The following is an 18,460-nucleotide window of genomic DNA, read 5'->3' on the forward strand; positions in this document are numbered from 1 at the left end:
AGATCAAAAGTGGTCTAAAAGGTATTCCTCTTTTCAGCAAAGGGCCAGCCTGGGTTACCTTTAAGGGCACTTCATATAGAGCAGGCATGACAGCATTCCTGTCATATGATCCAGATGGAGAGCCAGAGTTTGGGCTCATAAAAGCCATTTTAATTCTGGATCAAACAACAGACACACACCAACAATAAAGCTTGTTGTACAGAAGTGGGAAGCAAAAGGGATTCAGGGACACCTTTTGGCATACAGTGTGATCTCCACTGAAGGTTTGTCAGCTGTTGATGTGACAGAGCTGATTGATCACCATTCACTACATGCAGTCAGGTCATACAGAGAGCATGATGACAATTTCCACATTTCCCTGCGCTATAGACTTTTCGAGACTAATTGAGCTAGACTAATAAGTGTGTATGACACTATATTGGACTACTGGGATGGGATAAGACCATGGGATATATTGTACTGTAAGTATTTATACAAATTTTTGGTCTGCTCTCTTTTAATGTGTCTAAACCCAAAATGTTGTATTAACTTGGCTTTTCTGCACAGATGCTGTGCCACCTACTGCCCCACATTCAAGCTCTGATGTTCCACCACCTGCCACACTATCCCCCATGGAGGAACAAACAGCCCCAATGGATCAGATTATACCATTGGAACTATTCGTAGTTCCACTTTTAAGACTGGAGGTTTTTCTTTGTTTTTAAACTTTAAACGGTAACAAAACTTTATTAGCTATGTTGTCTCTTCGAGTTGTTGTTCTCATAATATCTGCCAGATTCTCACAGCCTCACCTGAGTCACTGTGCATCCAGAGTAAATAACCAATTAACTTAAAAAAAGGGAACCTTTACTTAAAGGCAGGCCACAAACTTAAACATATGAAAAACATATAAGTGGAAGACAAATGGTGTAACAATTTTGTTTCGGGATTTAAACATGACTAATGGCGGGGACACATTACACTTTCCAAGCCTGATTTGAGAACGGCCAGAGTGTGCTGTAGTCCAGGGTAGTCGCATTGTTTAGTCGCTTGTGTGGAGGTGAAAGACTCTCGTCAAGATCCAGATCAGCAACGTGACGATTAGTTCAAACGTGTTGGCTCGTCTTTGGAGTATTTGACAAGTGTAAACCACATAATCTTGCAATTTTAAGGGCAATGAATGGCTTAGACAAAATTCTCAACCCCTCAGCCAAGTGGAGGCATACATGCAGGACATAGTCCTGTACAGGGCACAATGGATAAGAGGAAATAACTTGAAAAATATCCACAAGATCCTCCCATAGTTCCTGCATCTGACTACTCCGGACATGGTATTTGTCTCGTGGAATATACCTTTACATACACTGCTCAAAAAAATTAAGGGAACACTTAACCCCTTCAGACCCACATTTTTTCTGCTGTGCAATTTTTTTTTTTTAAACTGATTCTGACTCCTCTCCAACATAAAAACAAAGTGAAAAAAAAACATTTTTTCTAACTCTAACACTGTTTTTTCATGTCCATTCCAATGGACACCATGACAAGATGGGCGTAAAATGTCATAAAAACTTAAGATAAATAAGGCTGAGTTTTTTGACATAGTAATCAATCAGGTATGGCCTAAACATCTGGAACTGGATGTTTGCATGTTTTTGAGTCTGTGTAAGGTTCTGATAATCATAGGGTCTCATGGGATGTTTATCATGAATTGGACAATCTTCAAAGGAAGTGTCCCTGATTGTAGTGAATGGCCTGTGACGCCACTTGATTTCTTCCTTCCTGGTTCCTGTCATCTCTTCCTGTCCTCCTGTGTCCACCTCTGTCATCCTCTTGTCCTCCTCTGTCACTACACTGTCTGTCTAATCTCAATCTCATCTACCACATCAAGTTCTTCAGGCTTGCATGTAAACTCGCCACTGTGCCTCTCTGAATCTACACTGAACAAAAATATAAACGCAACTCTTTTGTTTTTGCTCCCATTTTTCTTGAGCTGAACTCAAAGATCTAAGACTTTTTCTATGTCCACAAAAGACTAATAATTTCTCTCAAATTTGTCTAAATCTGTGTTAGTGAGCACTTCTCCTTTGCAGAGATACTCCATCCACCTCACAGGTGTGGCATATCAAGATGCTGATTAGACAGCATGATTATTGCACAGGTGTGCCTTAGGTTGGTCACAATAAAAGGCCACTCTAAAATGGATTGGACTTTTCACAAACCTTAATCAAGGTCTTAAGAGTTTCCTGACATGATTTTGAGGTTAATATGTTTTACCACCTTGGAGGTGGGGCTTGTAGAGTAAAACATGTCACTTCCTGTCTCCAGTAGTAGGCGCTAGGCCTGATGGGAAATATTTTTCTGTAATTGTGTTCAGGCTGGGACTGTTGTCATACACTTGAAATATGGAAAAGCTAGAAGACTGTATATAAGAGTTACAGTGATTTTCATTTTTTGGCATTTTGCCCAAAAAACATCACCCCCAACTTTGACCCCCCGCCAAGGCCACGCCCATTCTCAAAAACTCAAGCTTTTGATAACTTTTAATCTCCAATATGTTGTCAATACACTGAGCGACGTTGAAAAGTCTGGGAGGAAGTCCCTAGGAGGAGTTTGTTAAAGTATGACCCCTGTAAATCGACAAAAACACGCTTTATTTTGAAATTCAAAGCAAAATGGCTGACTTCCTGTTGGGTTTGAGGTATGGGTGCAAGAGGCTTTTTAGTGAGTCTTGGGCTGTTTAATATGCTTACCAAATTTCATACACCTAGGTGAAAGTAACCTCTAAGGGGAGGCATTTTTGAAAATTTCTAGGGGGCGCCATAGAGCCATTTTGCAATAGTCATCTACAAAACCCACAAAATATCAAATTTTTCACCAGACCTGATGCACATTCCAAATTTGATGAGTTTGGGGGCATGTTAAAGCCGCCATATGCGATTCATTTGGCACCAGAAAGAAAGAATAATAATTCCTTCAATTTCAAGAGGTCCTTGCACCGCCTTCGGTGTCGTACTTTATTTCAATCACTGTTTTTAAATGACATGGCATCATATGCAGTTTTCTGGACAATTAAAAAATACTTTGGCTGTTTGTTTTTTTCAGTGAACCAGCTATTGGATAATAGAACAAAACTCTCAAAACATTGAAACCTGATGTCTGATGTTTATAATGCTGAAGATGTATTTTAACTGGTATTTATTTTAGCTGTAGGGGACCCACAGTATCTGCACTCATCACACTGGTTCCATTAAAAAATCCTGCCATGTGGCCACTCGAATCTTAAAGCTTTCTCTGCTGTTTTGATTGGCTGCTCTCTTTTACTGTAACTGCCTTATGTACACAACTGTGGAGGGTAAAATCATAAAGGAAATAATGCTTTTATTCTGGTGAAGTTTGCCATTATCTCTCTGTATGACAATATATTTTCTACTACCAATACCTAGTTATTTGACTGACTGGTTTCTTACTGTAACGGGTCACAGTAAGTGAGGATTTTGGTGTAAATGGATTCCAAGCGATGTTTCAAAACAAGTTTCAACCAAACTAATCTATTAATGTAACCAAAATACTGATTTTAAACATGTATATTGTTTCGTTTAACCACACAGCAACTAAGTTGCCCACCCAGATTATTCTGATATAACATGCCCGAGTTATGATTTCCTTTATATAATAATATCTGTCTTATATCTATCTTCATACATTTTTATTCCTTCCTTACCAACAGCATTTGGTTTGGTACACATTAATAAGATCACATAACAAATACATTGAAATTACTCACCTCTGTTGTTGTACAAGGGATGTATTTTCCTGCAGGGAAAAGAAAGCACAGTTGTTAAAGCTCCTGTGAGGAGTTTTTCGCTGGTTATGAAAAAGACTGACATTTATTCTGATTACTCTATATTGCCTATAAATACAAATCAGACCATCCGCAACAAGATTGATTATTTCTATGTAGTTATTTTTAATGCCTTAACTGCTGGCAGGGCGTAGGTGTCAGACGAAGCGATTAATTGCATGCTGCCTTTGTTTACATTTTCAGGGCCAACATTTTAAGTGAGTGATACATATGACTGTTAAAGAAAGCAGGATGAGATTTTTTGTTGAAAACCACCACTTAAGCATGTACAGGACAAAATCTGCAAATTGAGAAGAGGTACGGCTTTGTCCACAGGGGTCGTCAAAATCAACACAAACCAAAAGTTTGGAGCTTGAAAGCAGTAGATGGAATACTTAGAATAGAGCAGCTTACATAAACACATTCATGGCTTCATACGCACACTGTTTAATAACAGTGTAAAAGTAATTATGTACAACTAACAGAGGTTTGTGAGATGTGATGATACCCTTAGTCACAAATATTATATCAGTATCACTTTTGGTTCATGGTCCTAAGATGATGTAAATATGAAATGTGCATCGTCTCAAGATCCACTGAAATCACTGGTTCTACCTTTCTGCCTTGTGTAGGGCTGACCCCAGCGATCAAAAACTGATTGATCGATTGATTGATATGGACTACAGCTAAGAAACTGATGATAATTTCAGATTTAATTCATATATTGTTACTGAAAAACTCAGGCCGCAGTAGTATTGTGATTCTACTGAGACATGAAGTCATGAAGACCTTCATCTGAATAAATATGAAAAGGAAATCCATATTTTTTTTACCAGAATTAACTAATCAGGAGCAGAACATTACATGCTGCCAAACCCTAAGGCCAGTCAGCCTTAATTTGATTTGTACCTACTTAAACAAACAAACAAAAAACAGGTCACGAATATGTACATAATTTCTTAAAAGGGTTCAACAAAGTGATGAAGGAACGGTGTGGCTCATTGATGCATTTTGTGAATAGTTTTTGATCAATTTACTTCAAGACAAAATCAATTCATAGTTTTTTTGATCAAGACATTAAATTGACTATAAGAACAATTTAGAACATCACAGCCTTATTCTTTAAATGTGCACATCCCTAGACAGGGTTTAAAGACAAAAACTGTTTAATTATATATTAACGGAAGAAAGTCACATTTGTTCTGTAGTCAAACAATCCCTTATAGTTTACCTGTCAGTTCAGTTAATCAACCCAAGTTTTTTTATATTATTAAGAGAGAGACGCAACATGAATCCATGATGAGCAGCACTTAGTAACATTTGGCAGCAGTGGCAAGGAAAAAACATTTTAGCAGGCAGAAACCTTGAGCAGAACCAGGCTCATGTTGAACAGCCATCTGCCTCGACTGAATGGGCCGAAAAGTGGGATAGATGGGAGATGCAGGATAGAGACAGGCAAAGAGAGCAACCACAATAACATATATTCTTGTAATATCAACAACATACGTTCTTGTTACATCAACAACACATGTTCTTGTACATCAACTACAACAACCGATAATACAGACTTATGGTAAAGTGCTGCATTCTGGTTATCATTATGCAAACTAAAATAGTATTAATAAAAGCTCTTTTTTATTTCTTAATACTAAAAGATATAATCTTGAAGATTTTCATTTAAATAAATTTGTGTTCAGTCATTATCTTCCGCGAATGAGGTAACACAATGGTGATTGAGCCTTTGGCCCACTGATGAAAGCCTTTGTCTTTGCAGTATATAGTATTATTGTGGACTGGGTGTCTGTGGCGACATTCGGGGAAAGTAGCACCCATTTAGTATTCGCGTTTTCCATAACCCAGCAGTTGTTGGTCTGCCAGAGAGTGTAGGCGGAGTCAAGCGGCTCCTTTTCCGGTCTCTGCAAATGTTGCTAATAAACAGTAGAACGCCCTATACACAGCCTGTTGACACCAGTGTCCGATCTCACTTGAAGCTGTTTGTTGGCACCTACTGACTTTGTTCCCTCCTGTCTTGATCGTTGCTTGTGTTGTATTAGATGTATGTCGCTTTGGACAAAAGCGTCTACTAAATGAAATGGTAACACTGTAACATTGTAATCTACCATGGCTGAACAAACAAAGAAAATATCAGTGACCACAGATACAACTTCAAAAATAAGTGAAAATCCAAAGCAAAAGAAACAAATTTGACGCTCAGATGAAGGCAAATTGTCTAAAAAGGAAAGCTACCGCCAGCTAGGAAAATCTACCGTTACTACGTGGCAAAGGGAGCCAACCACAGACGTCTGGTTATCTGGGACGTTTGCTCCCACAATTGCCTTTTATCGCCACAAGGTGCCGCCAGACAGAACAAAACTGAGAACCTGGAGATTATAACTTTTAAGTTTTACTTTTTCTTTCTTTTCCCATTTTACATAAATTTTGTCCCTTCAGAAAATGGAAAACTACTTTAAAGGTATCCCCGGGGTACATCAGCCAAGCTTATACTTAACTTGCACACAAACAGTCAGTTAACAGTGTAGTGGCTCAAAGGACTAATAATTAATAACTAATTAATATCAAATTATGTAACAATAATCCATAACTCAAAGTTTTGCATCGTTATTACAGACATCGGTGTAAAAGCTGAAGGAGAGCTAGGGCAGTCATCTTCGGCTCCTAGAAACTATTAGTTCATTACTAAATAACAGAATTTAGGTTTACCTCGAATTCAATGTTGGACGCCACCCAATTTTGACAAAACAGGGAAAACTTATAATTAGTTATTAATTAATTTAGGCTTGTGATCTCAGGGTTGCTACGAGGTTCTTGGCCATGGTGTACAGTGACTTTACCATTTCATACACACACAAATCACAGAATCAAGGTCTTTATAAATGAGATATTTATTAAACTACTAACTACATGACTAAACTGCTAAATAGAAAATACATGAATGAATGAGGAATAAATGAGTGAGCACAATGAATAGGTTGCACAATGAACAATCTCTAAATAGGATTGACATTAAGTCAAGTCAAATCAGTGACCATATCTTTGGAGGTTTATCAACTGATTGAATGTATAAAACACCATTTGGCAGTGGAGAGTTTGAGGAGCATCATGGAAGACTGTGAAACAATTTAATATTAGGTTTAACTATAATTTTGATTAAGGATCCTGGTTTAGGTCTAATGCTTATTAAATCTCTTGATTCATTTCTCAATTGGTAATTTAGCATCAGTTGTCTGACATCAACTCTTAACACTTGAAATAGTATTGTTCACCTGACGATGGGCAGAGTGGCAGCAGCAGAAGTTCTTCCTGGTGGCCTCAGCATTTTGGGTCCAACGTTGCAGAATGCAGGCTTTGAGTCTGTGTCTCTCCATCTCTCTCAGCAGCAGCTGGAGCATCTCTTCCTGTCCTTTGGCTGAGGGGGGTCATAATGGCAGCTTTGCCATATTCAAAGTCTCTTCCGTTCAAAGTCTTAGTCTCTGACGTCATCTTCATTCAAAAGCTTTTACTCAATAGTCGCAAGATTTGGCTCTCAGGCAAGTTCAGTGCAACTTAGGATTCAGGATTCAGGAGTCGCAGCAGGCGGCGTTTTCTGGCCCAGCATTCCGCAGGGCAGCATCAAGGTGAGAACCAGAGGCGAAGAGCACAAGCAGCAATAAGGGATCCTGGCTGGCAGGACTCAAAGTTCTAATTGTTTCCGAAATCAGAAGTTTCCTTCACCGGTTGGTTGGATGTCCCTTCCAACATGCTCGTTGTGTCTGCAGCGGGCCTTGGGTGGCCAGACGGCAGGATTTACCCCCCTCTCGCCGGCCTTCGGCCATTAGGCCAGAGAGAGGGAGAATCACATCAGTACATCAGTCCTGGGGTCTCAGAAGAAGAGCCACAGCAGAAGAGCTAGTCTTATCCATTCTCCTTGGGTATTATCCATTGTGATAGGGGTGTTTTGCATTGGCGGGAGCTGCTGACCACTCCCCATCATAAACCATCTGTTGATTCTTTCAGTTAAACTTCTTTAACAAACTTAATATTAATTCACTTCACCTTTTTAATTCTACCATATTAAACGATTTCAATAACCACACAGAAGACGCCCTTAGTTGTTATGACAAATATTTATACCTGTACATTACATTTTATATATATGCATCTGTATACCCTTTTGTACACCAAATGAATTAAATGACTTGAGTAGTCTCATCAATGCTTCCTCTACCACAGGAATGTGTCTGTGTTCTGTGGCGTGCAGAGGTGCTCAGAGAGATCTTGAAGGCAGATAAATTCACACAACATACAAAACACAGGAAAGGCAACCATTGTCAATTAGTGTCCTTATCAACCAGTTCTTGTTGATTCACTTTGTTTTGTCTGAGCGTTGTTCAGTCCATAAGAAAGTGTTAATTAGTTAATCCCTTTTTTGGGGTCCATGGTATAAGAGGTAGAAGGGTTGTTGCTGTTTAACCCCTTTATCTTCTGAAAGGTCATTTCCTGAGGTGTCCGGGGACCTGGGATATCACTGGGAAGCATCACTTTTGTCATCTTTATGACTTTGAGTGCAAAGCCCATGAGAAGGTGTCAGGACGTCTGCTCAAACATCCTCCCTGGGCTTATGCACTAATGTGCACATGCATTCCTATCGGAGACTTTAGGAAACATGTTACAGAAATATAAGTCTAACATGATAATGTAAAATAATTGAGTTAATAGAATGCGTATTAATTAAAGTTTCGGCCTATAGGTTTAAGAATTGTCTGTTTCTTGAACAACTGAAATTCAGAGAGTCACAGAACTGTAGTATCTGTAGGCAAAGGGGGGATGAGAGAGAGAGTGGGCAGATAGCCACTCATCCTCTCTGTACATTTAGAATCAACAATCAACATCAAGCATCAGTCCAGTAACTTCAGTTGGTTATTACACATAACATATTAGTAAATGTACATTTTAATCATAAAGTTCTTTATTTTCATACAGTTTTTGGATATCTCCATCCTGTTGCTCGAGTGAGTCTTTTGATGTTAGCCAGAAATCAAGGAAAGTCGTCCTCCTACAAGAGCCATAAATTAGCTGGCTTCACTTGTCGTTATTGACCCAGAGGTCATGTGAACAGGAAGAAAAAGATTCCGTTTTTGTTAAGGAGTTAATGATTTTAATTCTTCATCATCGGATCATCCGCTACAACAGCTGGAAAGCCTAACATGACAAACTGAAGCCCAACAAGCAACAACTGACGGGCATATTGACCTGAATGTAACATTCCTAAGTAATAAGTCATTGACTCTGCAGTAGTAGATACAAATGATAAATATTTGAGTAAAAGTATCACTTAAAGACATTTTTCACAACCTGGGTCTCTCTGCATCAGCTGTGTGCTTGGCCAACAATTGGTATTTAAGACTCGACGTACTCCGGTGGTAACTCAGTTCATATCTACAATAAATACAAATAACTGTTATCTTGTCGAGAGCACCATCTAGCAGGGCTTTGAGGCTGAACTTGCCATTTAAAAGACGCTTTTTTTAATCAATTTCTGCTCACGGAGGTTTGTTTCTGCTTGCTATCCACGACATTGCATCGCTTCCTGGATTTCCCAAACTACAGGGCGGGTGGAGGGTCATTATAATAGAATGCGTGTGCGTTTTTTATCGCTGGTCAAAATAAATATATAGTGGCGTTATTATCACGTTAACTTTGACAGCCCTAACATATATATATATGTGTGTGTGTATACGTATATATATATGTATATAGATATATATATATATCTATACACAGTATCTATATATAGAAACAGAGTGCAGTAGAATGTTTGGGTTGCTTGCAAAAAGATATGTATAGACAAGGTCATGTTACGTGATAAAAACAGTTCATGTACGGGAACGATGTGGGCTTCATAGATAATTGGCAGAGATTCTGGGGAATACCTGGTCTGATTGGAAGAGACAGCATTCATCCCACTTTGGATGGTGCAGCCCTTTTGTCTCGTTGTAAAACCTGACAAACCAGAGTTGAGACCAGGAGGCAGAGCTGTAGTTCTACACACTCCTCTGCGCTTCCCTGTGAGCAGTTTCCCAGCCACAATGTTAATGTTATAGAGACTGTGTCTGCCCCCCAACCCAGGCCTTTTATTACAGTTAATTCAAACTTAAATAAACGATCTGATATCAGATTATCATATTGATTTACTCTCTTTAACTGAGACTTGGCTGTGTCAGGAAGAATATGTCAGCTTAAATGAATCCACTCCTCCCAGTCATCTTAATACTCATATTCCTCGAGACACTGGTCGAGGTGGTGGAGTGGCAGCTATTTTCAGTTCTAGTCTTCTAATCAACCCTAGACCAAAACTTAGTTTCTGCTCTTTTGAAAGCCTTGTTCTGAGTTTTTCACACCCAGCTTGGAAAACTTTACAGCCTGTTTTATTTGTGATAATAGAATGCCCTTCTGGCCCATACTCAGATTTTTTCTTTATCAGATTTAGTCCTGAGTTCAGATAAAATAATTATTGTAGGGGACTTTAATATTCATGTAGATGAAGATTCATGTAGATGAACTCAAAGTGTAAACCAGCCTACTCACCGCTTTAACCACACCCTCCACCTTGTTCTAGCTTATGGCCTTGAAACCGAAAACTTAATTGTCTTTCCACAAGATCGTCTTTTTTTGGATCACTATTTAGTAACATTCAATGTCCTGTTAACTGACTACTCTCCAAATGTACTCACAAGATGTTTGTCTGATATGTCTGTAGCTAAATTTAAGGAAGCAATTCCAGCTGCTTTTAATTCTTTACCACTGTTTACAACAGAAAGCTCTTATGCTAATGTTAGTCCCTCTCAGCTTGATCAGTTTGTCAATAGTACTGCAGGTTCACTGAGAAGTACTCTAGACTCGATTGCCCCCTGAAAAAAGAAGATTATTAAACGACAGATGCTAGCTCCATGGCATGACTCGTAACCTGAAGCAAATGTCACGTAAATTTGAAAGAATGTGGCGATCCACCAAAACAGAAAATAAAAACAATCCCAGGTACCTCTTCAGCACTGTAGCTAGGCTGACAGAGAGTCACAGCTCCATTGAGCCGTGTATTCCTATAGCCCTCAGCAGTGATGATTTCATGAGCTTCTTTCATTATTCCACGGGCCAAGACTCCAAATTTAACATATCGGTACCATCTGGGTGGGCAAATTCTATTTGTGATTTTTTAATTCCTCTACATCCCTGATTATGTTTTGATATGATAGACCTTGCTGACTGGCAGCTTATTCGTGTTTATCACCTCTTAAAGTAATGGACTGCTGTCATTCAAAATCAGGAAAGTGCCTTTACTTGTAATCATCTTTGTTTCTTTATATCCTCTCCCTGGACTGCTGGCCATCTATAGATACTTGTAATAAACTCCTCAGTACTTTTTGAAGTGACAATATCTAATACACAGATATTTAAGCTACCTTTGGCAGATAGACAGGTCTGAATCAGTGCAATGTTTTTTCTTTTTCACACATCATAATTTTTTTAAATTTGTGTAGAGCCAAAATATATTGCTTTGTAGTAAAAAATGTGTTGGTTAGGCTTCCGGTTTGCTTTGATATGGAGTAGACGTGTTTGAAGGGAGCTCCGCCTCTACCTCACATTAAACCTCACCTCAGGGGCATTCGATCCCTTTCTTTTATGCGTGTGAAGTAAGTTATAACATTCTAAACAAAATGACAAAACCAGGCAGAGGTAAGAAGCAGGAAAAGTGTTCTGGAGAGGAAGATTCTGTCGAGGACCCGACCAAGCTAGCGGGCATGGAAGAGGCTAGTGGTAATGCTAATACTGCTACCGACAGCTACCATTGAGGATGTCTTGGCCGCAATAAACACGATGAACAGCACTGTAGACAACAGGTTCGCTGAGTATAACGGCTCCATTACAAGTCTCAAATCGGCTTTATCACCGGCAAAACATCCGCATAATTGGGATCAAGCAGAAGACTGAAAACGACAAACAGACTGAATTTATCTCCAAGCTGCTTCCGAATTTACTGGGAGAGGACCACTTCGACAGACCGATTCAAGTAGACTGGGCTCACTGGAGCCTAGCACCGGCTCAAGATGGTAAATCAAGGGCTATTATAGCCAGACTGCACCACTTCCAGGTGAAGAAGCTGCTACTACAAGACACTTTGCACGCTATTTTTCTTTTTTTATTGATTTATTTATTTTTCAACATCGAGGAGGCTGAAAAAGCTTAAGTTAAAGACTGGGTGAGGACATTCTTTTGCTCTCTGTTCCTCGGAGGGACACTGTTTATTTGAGAGGTGGGGGCTCCCATGTGTAGAGAGAGGTGGTTAGCTTTCTGCTATTCAGGGCTACATGCGGGCCTATGTGTCTAGCTTTAACTGTGGGTTTGGGGTATGGAAGCACTGCTCCTGTGTTCGTTCCTTTTTCCATGTGTGTTCTTGTGTTCCTTGGTATGTTTTACAGCACATTTCTTGTTATCGCTTCTGTTTACACTTTGCCACATCCATACAATAAGTTATGCTAAGCAGTAATTATTTATGATAACTGATTCACAAAAACGCAGCGATGGTGAAATTAAAATGATCCGTTGGAATGTACGGGGGATAAACTCCCCCCTGAAAAGAGGGAAGGTATATGCACATCTACGTGCACTTAAAGCTGATATCTGTTTCCTCCAAGAAACACACATTAAGAAGACAGCGGCAAAAGTACTCTGTCCATCATGGGCGTCTCAGGTTTGCCAGTCCAACTTTAGCACAAAATCAAGAGGGGTTGCTATCATGATACGGAAAATATACCATTTGTTCACAGACAAACTATTTCTGACCAGAAGGGCAGATACCTAATAGTAAATGGAACATTAAACTCCATATCAGCAACATTTGTGAATGTATATGGGCCTAATTTTGATGATCCCATTTTTTTTCAGAACTTAGTCAAAACTATACCAAATCTGTCAGATTCAAACATAGTCATAGGGGGAGATTTTAACTGTGTTTTGGATGCCACCCTAGACAAGCAACGCCCCCAAACAGGCTCGTCTAAAAGCAGCAAAACACTTAATAATTTAATGCAATCGTATAATTTAGTCGACATTTGGAGGCTTCTCTACCCCACACAAAAGGACTTTTCTTATTCCTCCGCCGAGCATAAATCCTACTCTAGGATTGATTATTTCCTATTAGATTCTAAGCTATTACCATCTGTAGCAGGTTGCACTTACCATAATATTTTGATATCAGATCACACTCCTGTTTCTTTAAATCTTAAACTGAACCACAAAAAGGGCAAATTTAACTGGCGCTTAAATAACTTGTTATTAAAAGATAAGGAATTTTGCACCTATCTTTCAGACAAGATTGACATATCTAAACACTAATGATGTGGGAGATGTTGATGATTCCACTCTTTGGGAGGCTATGAAGTCGGTTTTGAGAGGTTACATTATATCATATGAAGCAGCAGAAAAGCAGAGGTCTAAAGAACGGCTAATAGAAATAGATAACTTAGTAACAGATTAAGAAGCTTCTTATAGAATAAACAGCAAACCAGAATTTCTTAGCAAGATCACTGCTTTACGATATGAATACAATTCTATAATGTCCCAAAATGTTTCAAAGCTGCTAGTTCAGGTCAAACAAAAATACTTTGAGCTGGTTGAAAAACCACATAGATTACTTGCTCGCCAGTTAAGACAGTCCCAGGCTTCAAAAGCTATACACAGTATCAAGTCTAAAAAAGGCACCTTATTAACAGACCCTGAAAAAATTAATGAATGTTTTGCAGACTTTTATGCTAATGTTTACCAATCACAGGGTGAACCAGACCTTGTTGTTATGGAAACGTTTTTTGAACATTTAAACTTACCAAAGTTATCGGAGGACTCAGTTAAAGCCCTGGATGCTGACATTAATCTAAAAGAACTCAAAAACGTCATCTCATCCTTTCCCAACAATAAGGCTGCGGGTCCAGATGGCTTTAGTGTAGAATTCTTTCAAGTATTTGGTTTTAAAATATCACCTTTGCTATTGCTATGTTTAACCACTCCAAATTAAACTCAGTGTTGCCACCCTCCTTATACAAAGCAAACGTATCACTGATTCCAAAACCAGGGCGTTACCCTGAGATGGTTTCATCATATCGCCCCATCTCTCTGTTGCCCGTTGAAACCAAAACAATTGGTAAAGTTTTAGCCAATAGATTAAAAGAATGTATATGTTCTATTGTACATCCTGATCAAACTGGCTTTATGCCAGGTAGACACATGCATTTTAATCTACGGCGACTTTTCAACATTTTGTATACCAAACATCCAGATGAGGCCGTTGTTATTTCGTTGGACGCACAGCGTGCATTTGATCCAGTAGAGTGGCCCTATATGATAGATTCTCTTAAGAAATTTGGGTTTGGATGCTCCTTTATAGAATGGATAAAGATAATCTATTCATTCCCAACAGCCTCGTTCATCACAAATCAAAATATTTCTCACCCATTTCCAATTCATCGGGGAACCCGCCAAGGTTGCCCTCTCTCCCCGTTTCTGTTTGCAATCATTATAGAGCCTTTGGCTGCTAGCATCAGGCAAAGTCCTCAAATTTCCCCCATTGACATCTGTGGATGTAAAATCTACCTCTCGCTACATGCAGACGATATTCTTTTATATATATCTGATCCGCAAGTATCAATACCTCCCCTGCTTACTTTAATTAATAATTTCGGCAGCTTTTCAGGATTTTCCATAAACAAGAGTGCCCATTTCTACAGTAGTTAATATGACATACCTACAGTCCATTCCTTTTAAAAAGTCCTTTGATAATTTCTCTTATCTTGGTGTGATAATAACAAAAAATCCAGGAGACCTTTTACGACTTAATTGGCAAAACAAAATTCCGCAGATTAAGGGCCCAATCAGACAGGACGCGTTTTAGCAGATGGGGGCGGCTTTTTTGTCATTGTTTTCAATGAGAGGGACGCTTTTTGTGCGCTGCTTTTGCTTTGCAGAGCGCCGTGCTTTTTTCCGCTCTGTGCACCTTCCACAAAAAAGGCAGTGCGGTGCGCCTCGCGTTTTACAGCCTGCAAAGCGCGTCCTTTCTGATCGGGCCCTAAAAGTAACATTGACTTCTGGAAGACACTTCCAATCTCCCTGGCTGGAAAGATTAATGTAATAAAGATGATAGTTTTGCCACGCTTTCTACATCTGTTTCAGTAAATTCCATGTTATATCCCCCAATCCTACTTTAAACGATTACATTCAATAGTTATACCCTTCATCTGGAACTATAAAGCGGTTAGAATTTCTAAAAAACATTTATCAAAGCCAAAAAATGCAGGTGGTTTTACTCTACCAAATTTTAAAAATATACTATTGGGCGGCTCACTCATCTATTCTTCAATGGTGGAAAAAAGGCCCTTCATCCTCCTCAGAGTTATGCCCCACATGGTTAAAAGTAGACTGCACTGCAAAAAAGCTTCCCTGTTAGCTCTCCTTAATAGTCCCATTGCTGTTAAAGAATCATACTTTAGTAATAGCTTTGTTGTTGGCAACGCAATAAAAATCTGGAAACAGATAAAGCTATATATTAAAGCCCCAAAAATCTATGTTGACACTCCGATTTGCCAAAATCATTTATTTATTCCTGGCCTTAACGATATAGTTTTCTCTGCTTGGAATCAAAAAGGTATCTGTGATGTGGGGGACCTGTATATTAGTGGGAAATTTGCCTCATTTGCCCAGCTGAGAAGTGTGTATGATATTACTATGTCAAATTTTTTCAGATATCTACAAATCCGAGACTATGTCAGGAAACATCTGCCAAACTTCGAAACCTTGAACGAGCACGAGTCTATGGAGGCAATACATAAATTCGATCCTTTTAAAAGAGGGGCGGTTTCCTATTTTTATCAGATCCTACATAACAGAACTCCAGGGGACACTTCAAGACTTAAACAGGCTTGGACAGATGAGTTGAATGTAGAGCTAAGTGAAGAGGTCTGGGATGAATGTTTAAAGAGCGTACATGACTGTTCAGTCAACTTGAGGCATAATCTCATTCAGTTTAAAACACTTCACAGACTCTATTACTCCAAGGAAAAGTTGCATGGTTTTTTCACTGATGTTTCACCTCTTTGTAATAGATGTAAGTCTACAATCAGTAACTTAACTCATTCCTTCTGGTCATGCAGTAAACTGTCAGCATACTGGAAAAGAAAGAATCTTTTATTGTTTCTCTGAGGCCTTTGGAAAATGTTGGGAACCTGATCCACTCGTTGCCATCCTCGGAGCTACTAGCTCCCTATCAGCTGCCAACAACTATGACAAAATTGCTGTTCTGTTTGGAATGGTGATTGCAAAAAAACTAATCTTAAGAGTATGGAAAATGGACTCTGTACCCACTTTTCACCTATGGTCGGGAGAAATGGCCAACACTTTACATCTGGAGAGACTGAGATTTCATAACGAGGACAGAGGAAAAGTGTTTGATAAGATCTGGGACCCTTTACTAAAATATTTTTATGGCAAGATGTAAACCATTCAGCTGCGTATATCTGTTCTTCACTTTGTACGCAGGCTTTTATTTTTATTGTTATTATTTTTTTATGCTGCTCTACTCCTAGTTTAAGTATGGATATGGCTCTTGATATCAGGAACTTATGATGTGATGTTGTTGTTTGTTTGTTTTTGTTTTTTTGTGTATGTTATGACCTGTTTTTTCTTTAGGGGTGGGGTGGGGTGTCTGTGAAACTCTTAGTTGTGTTGTTTGTGTTTGTATTTTCCTATATACAAAAAATAATATATATATATATATGTGTAAAACAAAAAAAAATGTGTTGGTTATATGACGTTTCTTATTGCTTATTGAATTACTTTAATAGTTAACACATGTATTGTTTGTTGCAGGCCATCCAAAATTGTTTAGGTTGAGATATATATTGCCCATCAGCTGCCCTATTCACAGCAGTCCCTAGCTAGGCTAGGTCTGATTTGAATAAAACACAAGATACCTGTGCCCTGATGATAAGGATAAGCGCTCAGTGAAGAAACTCCTCCCCTTGTGCCCTCATCCCAATATTAGTCGTCACCACAACCCAAGCAGCATTGCCAACTTCAACACACCCAGGCTTCGTTCATACGAGCTCCAGGTATTGACAATGCCAATAATACAATTATGTCTTAAACGCACAAGAGAAAAATATAGAGAGAAGAGTTTGTAGAGAAAGGTGTGTTTGAAAGATGACAGGGTAGGCAGAGACAGGGTGAGGTGCCCTGTCTGGGGCGAGCACTCACCCCCGCCAGATTGGACTGTAAACTCTACCTCCCCCTACTCCCTCACTTTCATGAGGGAAGAGATTGGAGATTAGAGTATAAGGAAGATGGGGGATTTAGGCAAGGGTAGGGGGTAACCTTAACCCCAAGCAATACTACCTACCCTACCATATGGCTTTTAACGGCCCTCACAACTCAAACTTGTAGTTAGATGGGCAGCGAGAAGCAGGACATCTACAGGGTTATCAAGTGAGCACCTCCCTTCACCAGTGTTTCATCAAGGTAGGCCCACGACACCTCGGGGAGGCTCAACAGTTAGCTCTGGTATCCCAGAGCCACCCCACTCCATGCTAGCTCTCACCGTCCACCAAAACACTTGTACTATCAAATCCTTATGTAAACAATGCAACTATTCCTGGTGCCAACTTTATATACGAAGAAGGAACAGCATAAAAGAAAGGATTCCTGTTACATTTGTTTTGGCCCCCCAACTGGCATTATTTCTCTTCATCCAAATCCACTGACTTGTTTTCACTGCTTCGTCTGACATCTCCTTTACTGCATTTCACAGGCTCTGTCCACGCACTCCCACTTCTCCCAGTAATGAGATAGTTGATCATGCTATGAACCCTCTACATCCCACTTCTACAGGACAAACCCTAAACTTCGATCCTCGCTGTTCAGCTTCTGCTGCCAAATCTGCATCCAAGCTTTTTCCTTTCATACGCTTCATTCCACTGTTGCCTTCTGCCTTCAATTCCTGCTGCTAAACCTTTCAAAACCTTGTTATGTCTAATGACTAATCTTACAACCTAACAGAATATACCTCAAGGTGGCTGTCTCTGAACACTATGGACACAACTATCCAACATTTTAGGTTCTGGGGTGATGGCAGCACATCGTAAGTAGCCCCCATCAGGAACATGGTATGACTATCCTCCAAACTCCACAAACTTTGCTCCCTGAAAACAACAATTCTGTCCTGACCTTTGCAACTTAAACCCCTCTGTAAAGCTAGTTGGTAGCGGGAGTATGCCTTTCCCGTACAACCCCACACTACTGAGACAACGAGGAACTCCAAGCCATTTCCTAGTACCAACTGGCTGTACCAACCTCTCTAGCCTTTCCACCTTTGGTATCAGTATTTCATAAACTGACAATGGCCACATCAGCCTAGGGAATAGACGGAACTACAAACACCATCACTTTAGTTTGCCTGGTAGGCCTGACTTCTCTATCCTTCCTTTCCCCTCTGCAACATCTTTCAAATGACTCCAGTGGCTGTCCCAATTTGCCAGGAGTACACTGTCCTGCAATAATGGCAAACTGGTACAATGTCAACAAAATCACATTTAAAAAAAAAGA

General features: G+C 39.5%; 1 protein-coding gene across 1 annotated transcript in view; it reads right to left on the minus strand.

Annotated features, from left to right (window-relative positions):
• Window positions 1-18,460, minus strand: part of LOC138584359 (protein spire homolog 1-like) — a 142,766-nt gene that overhangs the window by 117,270 nt on the left and 7,036 nt on the right. Inside the window, exon 2 of the mRNA XM_069656568.1 lies at window positions 11,822-11,830. Within this exon, the coding sequence (XP_069512669.1) occupies window positions 11,822-11,830 (9 nt within the window). The remainder of the gene's footprint in view (window positions 1-11,821; window positions 11,831-18,460) is intronic.

The sequence above is a fragment of the Semicossyphus pulcher genome, unplaced genomic scaffold, assembly GCF_022749685.1.
Source record: "Semicossyphus pulcher isolate SPU_LCO1_2020_fin unplaced genomic scaffold, fSemPul1.0.p SCAF_9, whole genome shotgun sequence".
In the NCBI taxonomy this organism is placed as follows: domain Eukaryota; kingdom Metazoa; phylum Chordata; class Actinopteri; order Labriformes; family Labridae; genus Semicossyphus; species Semicossyphus pulcher.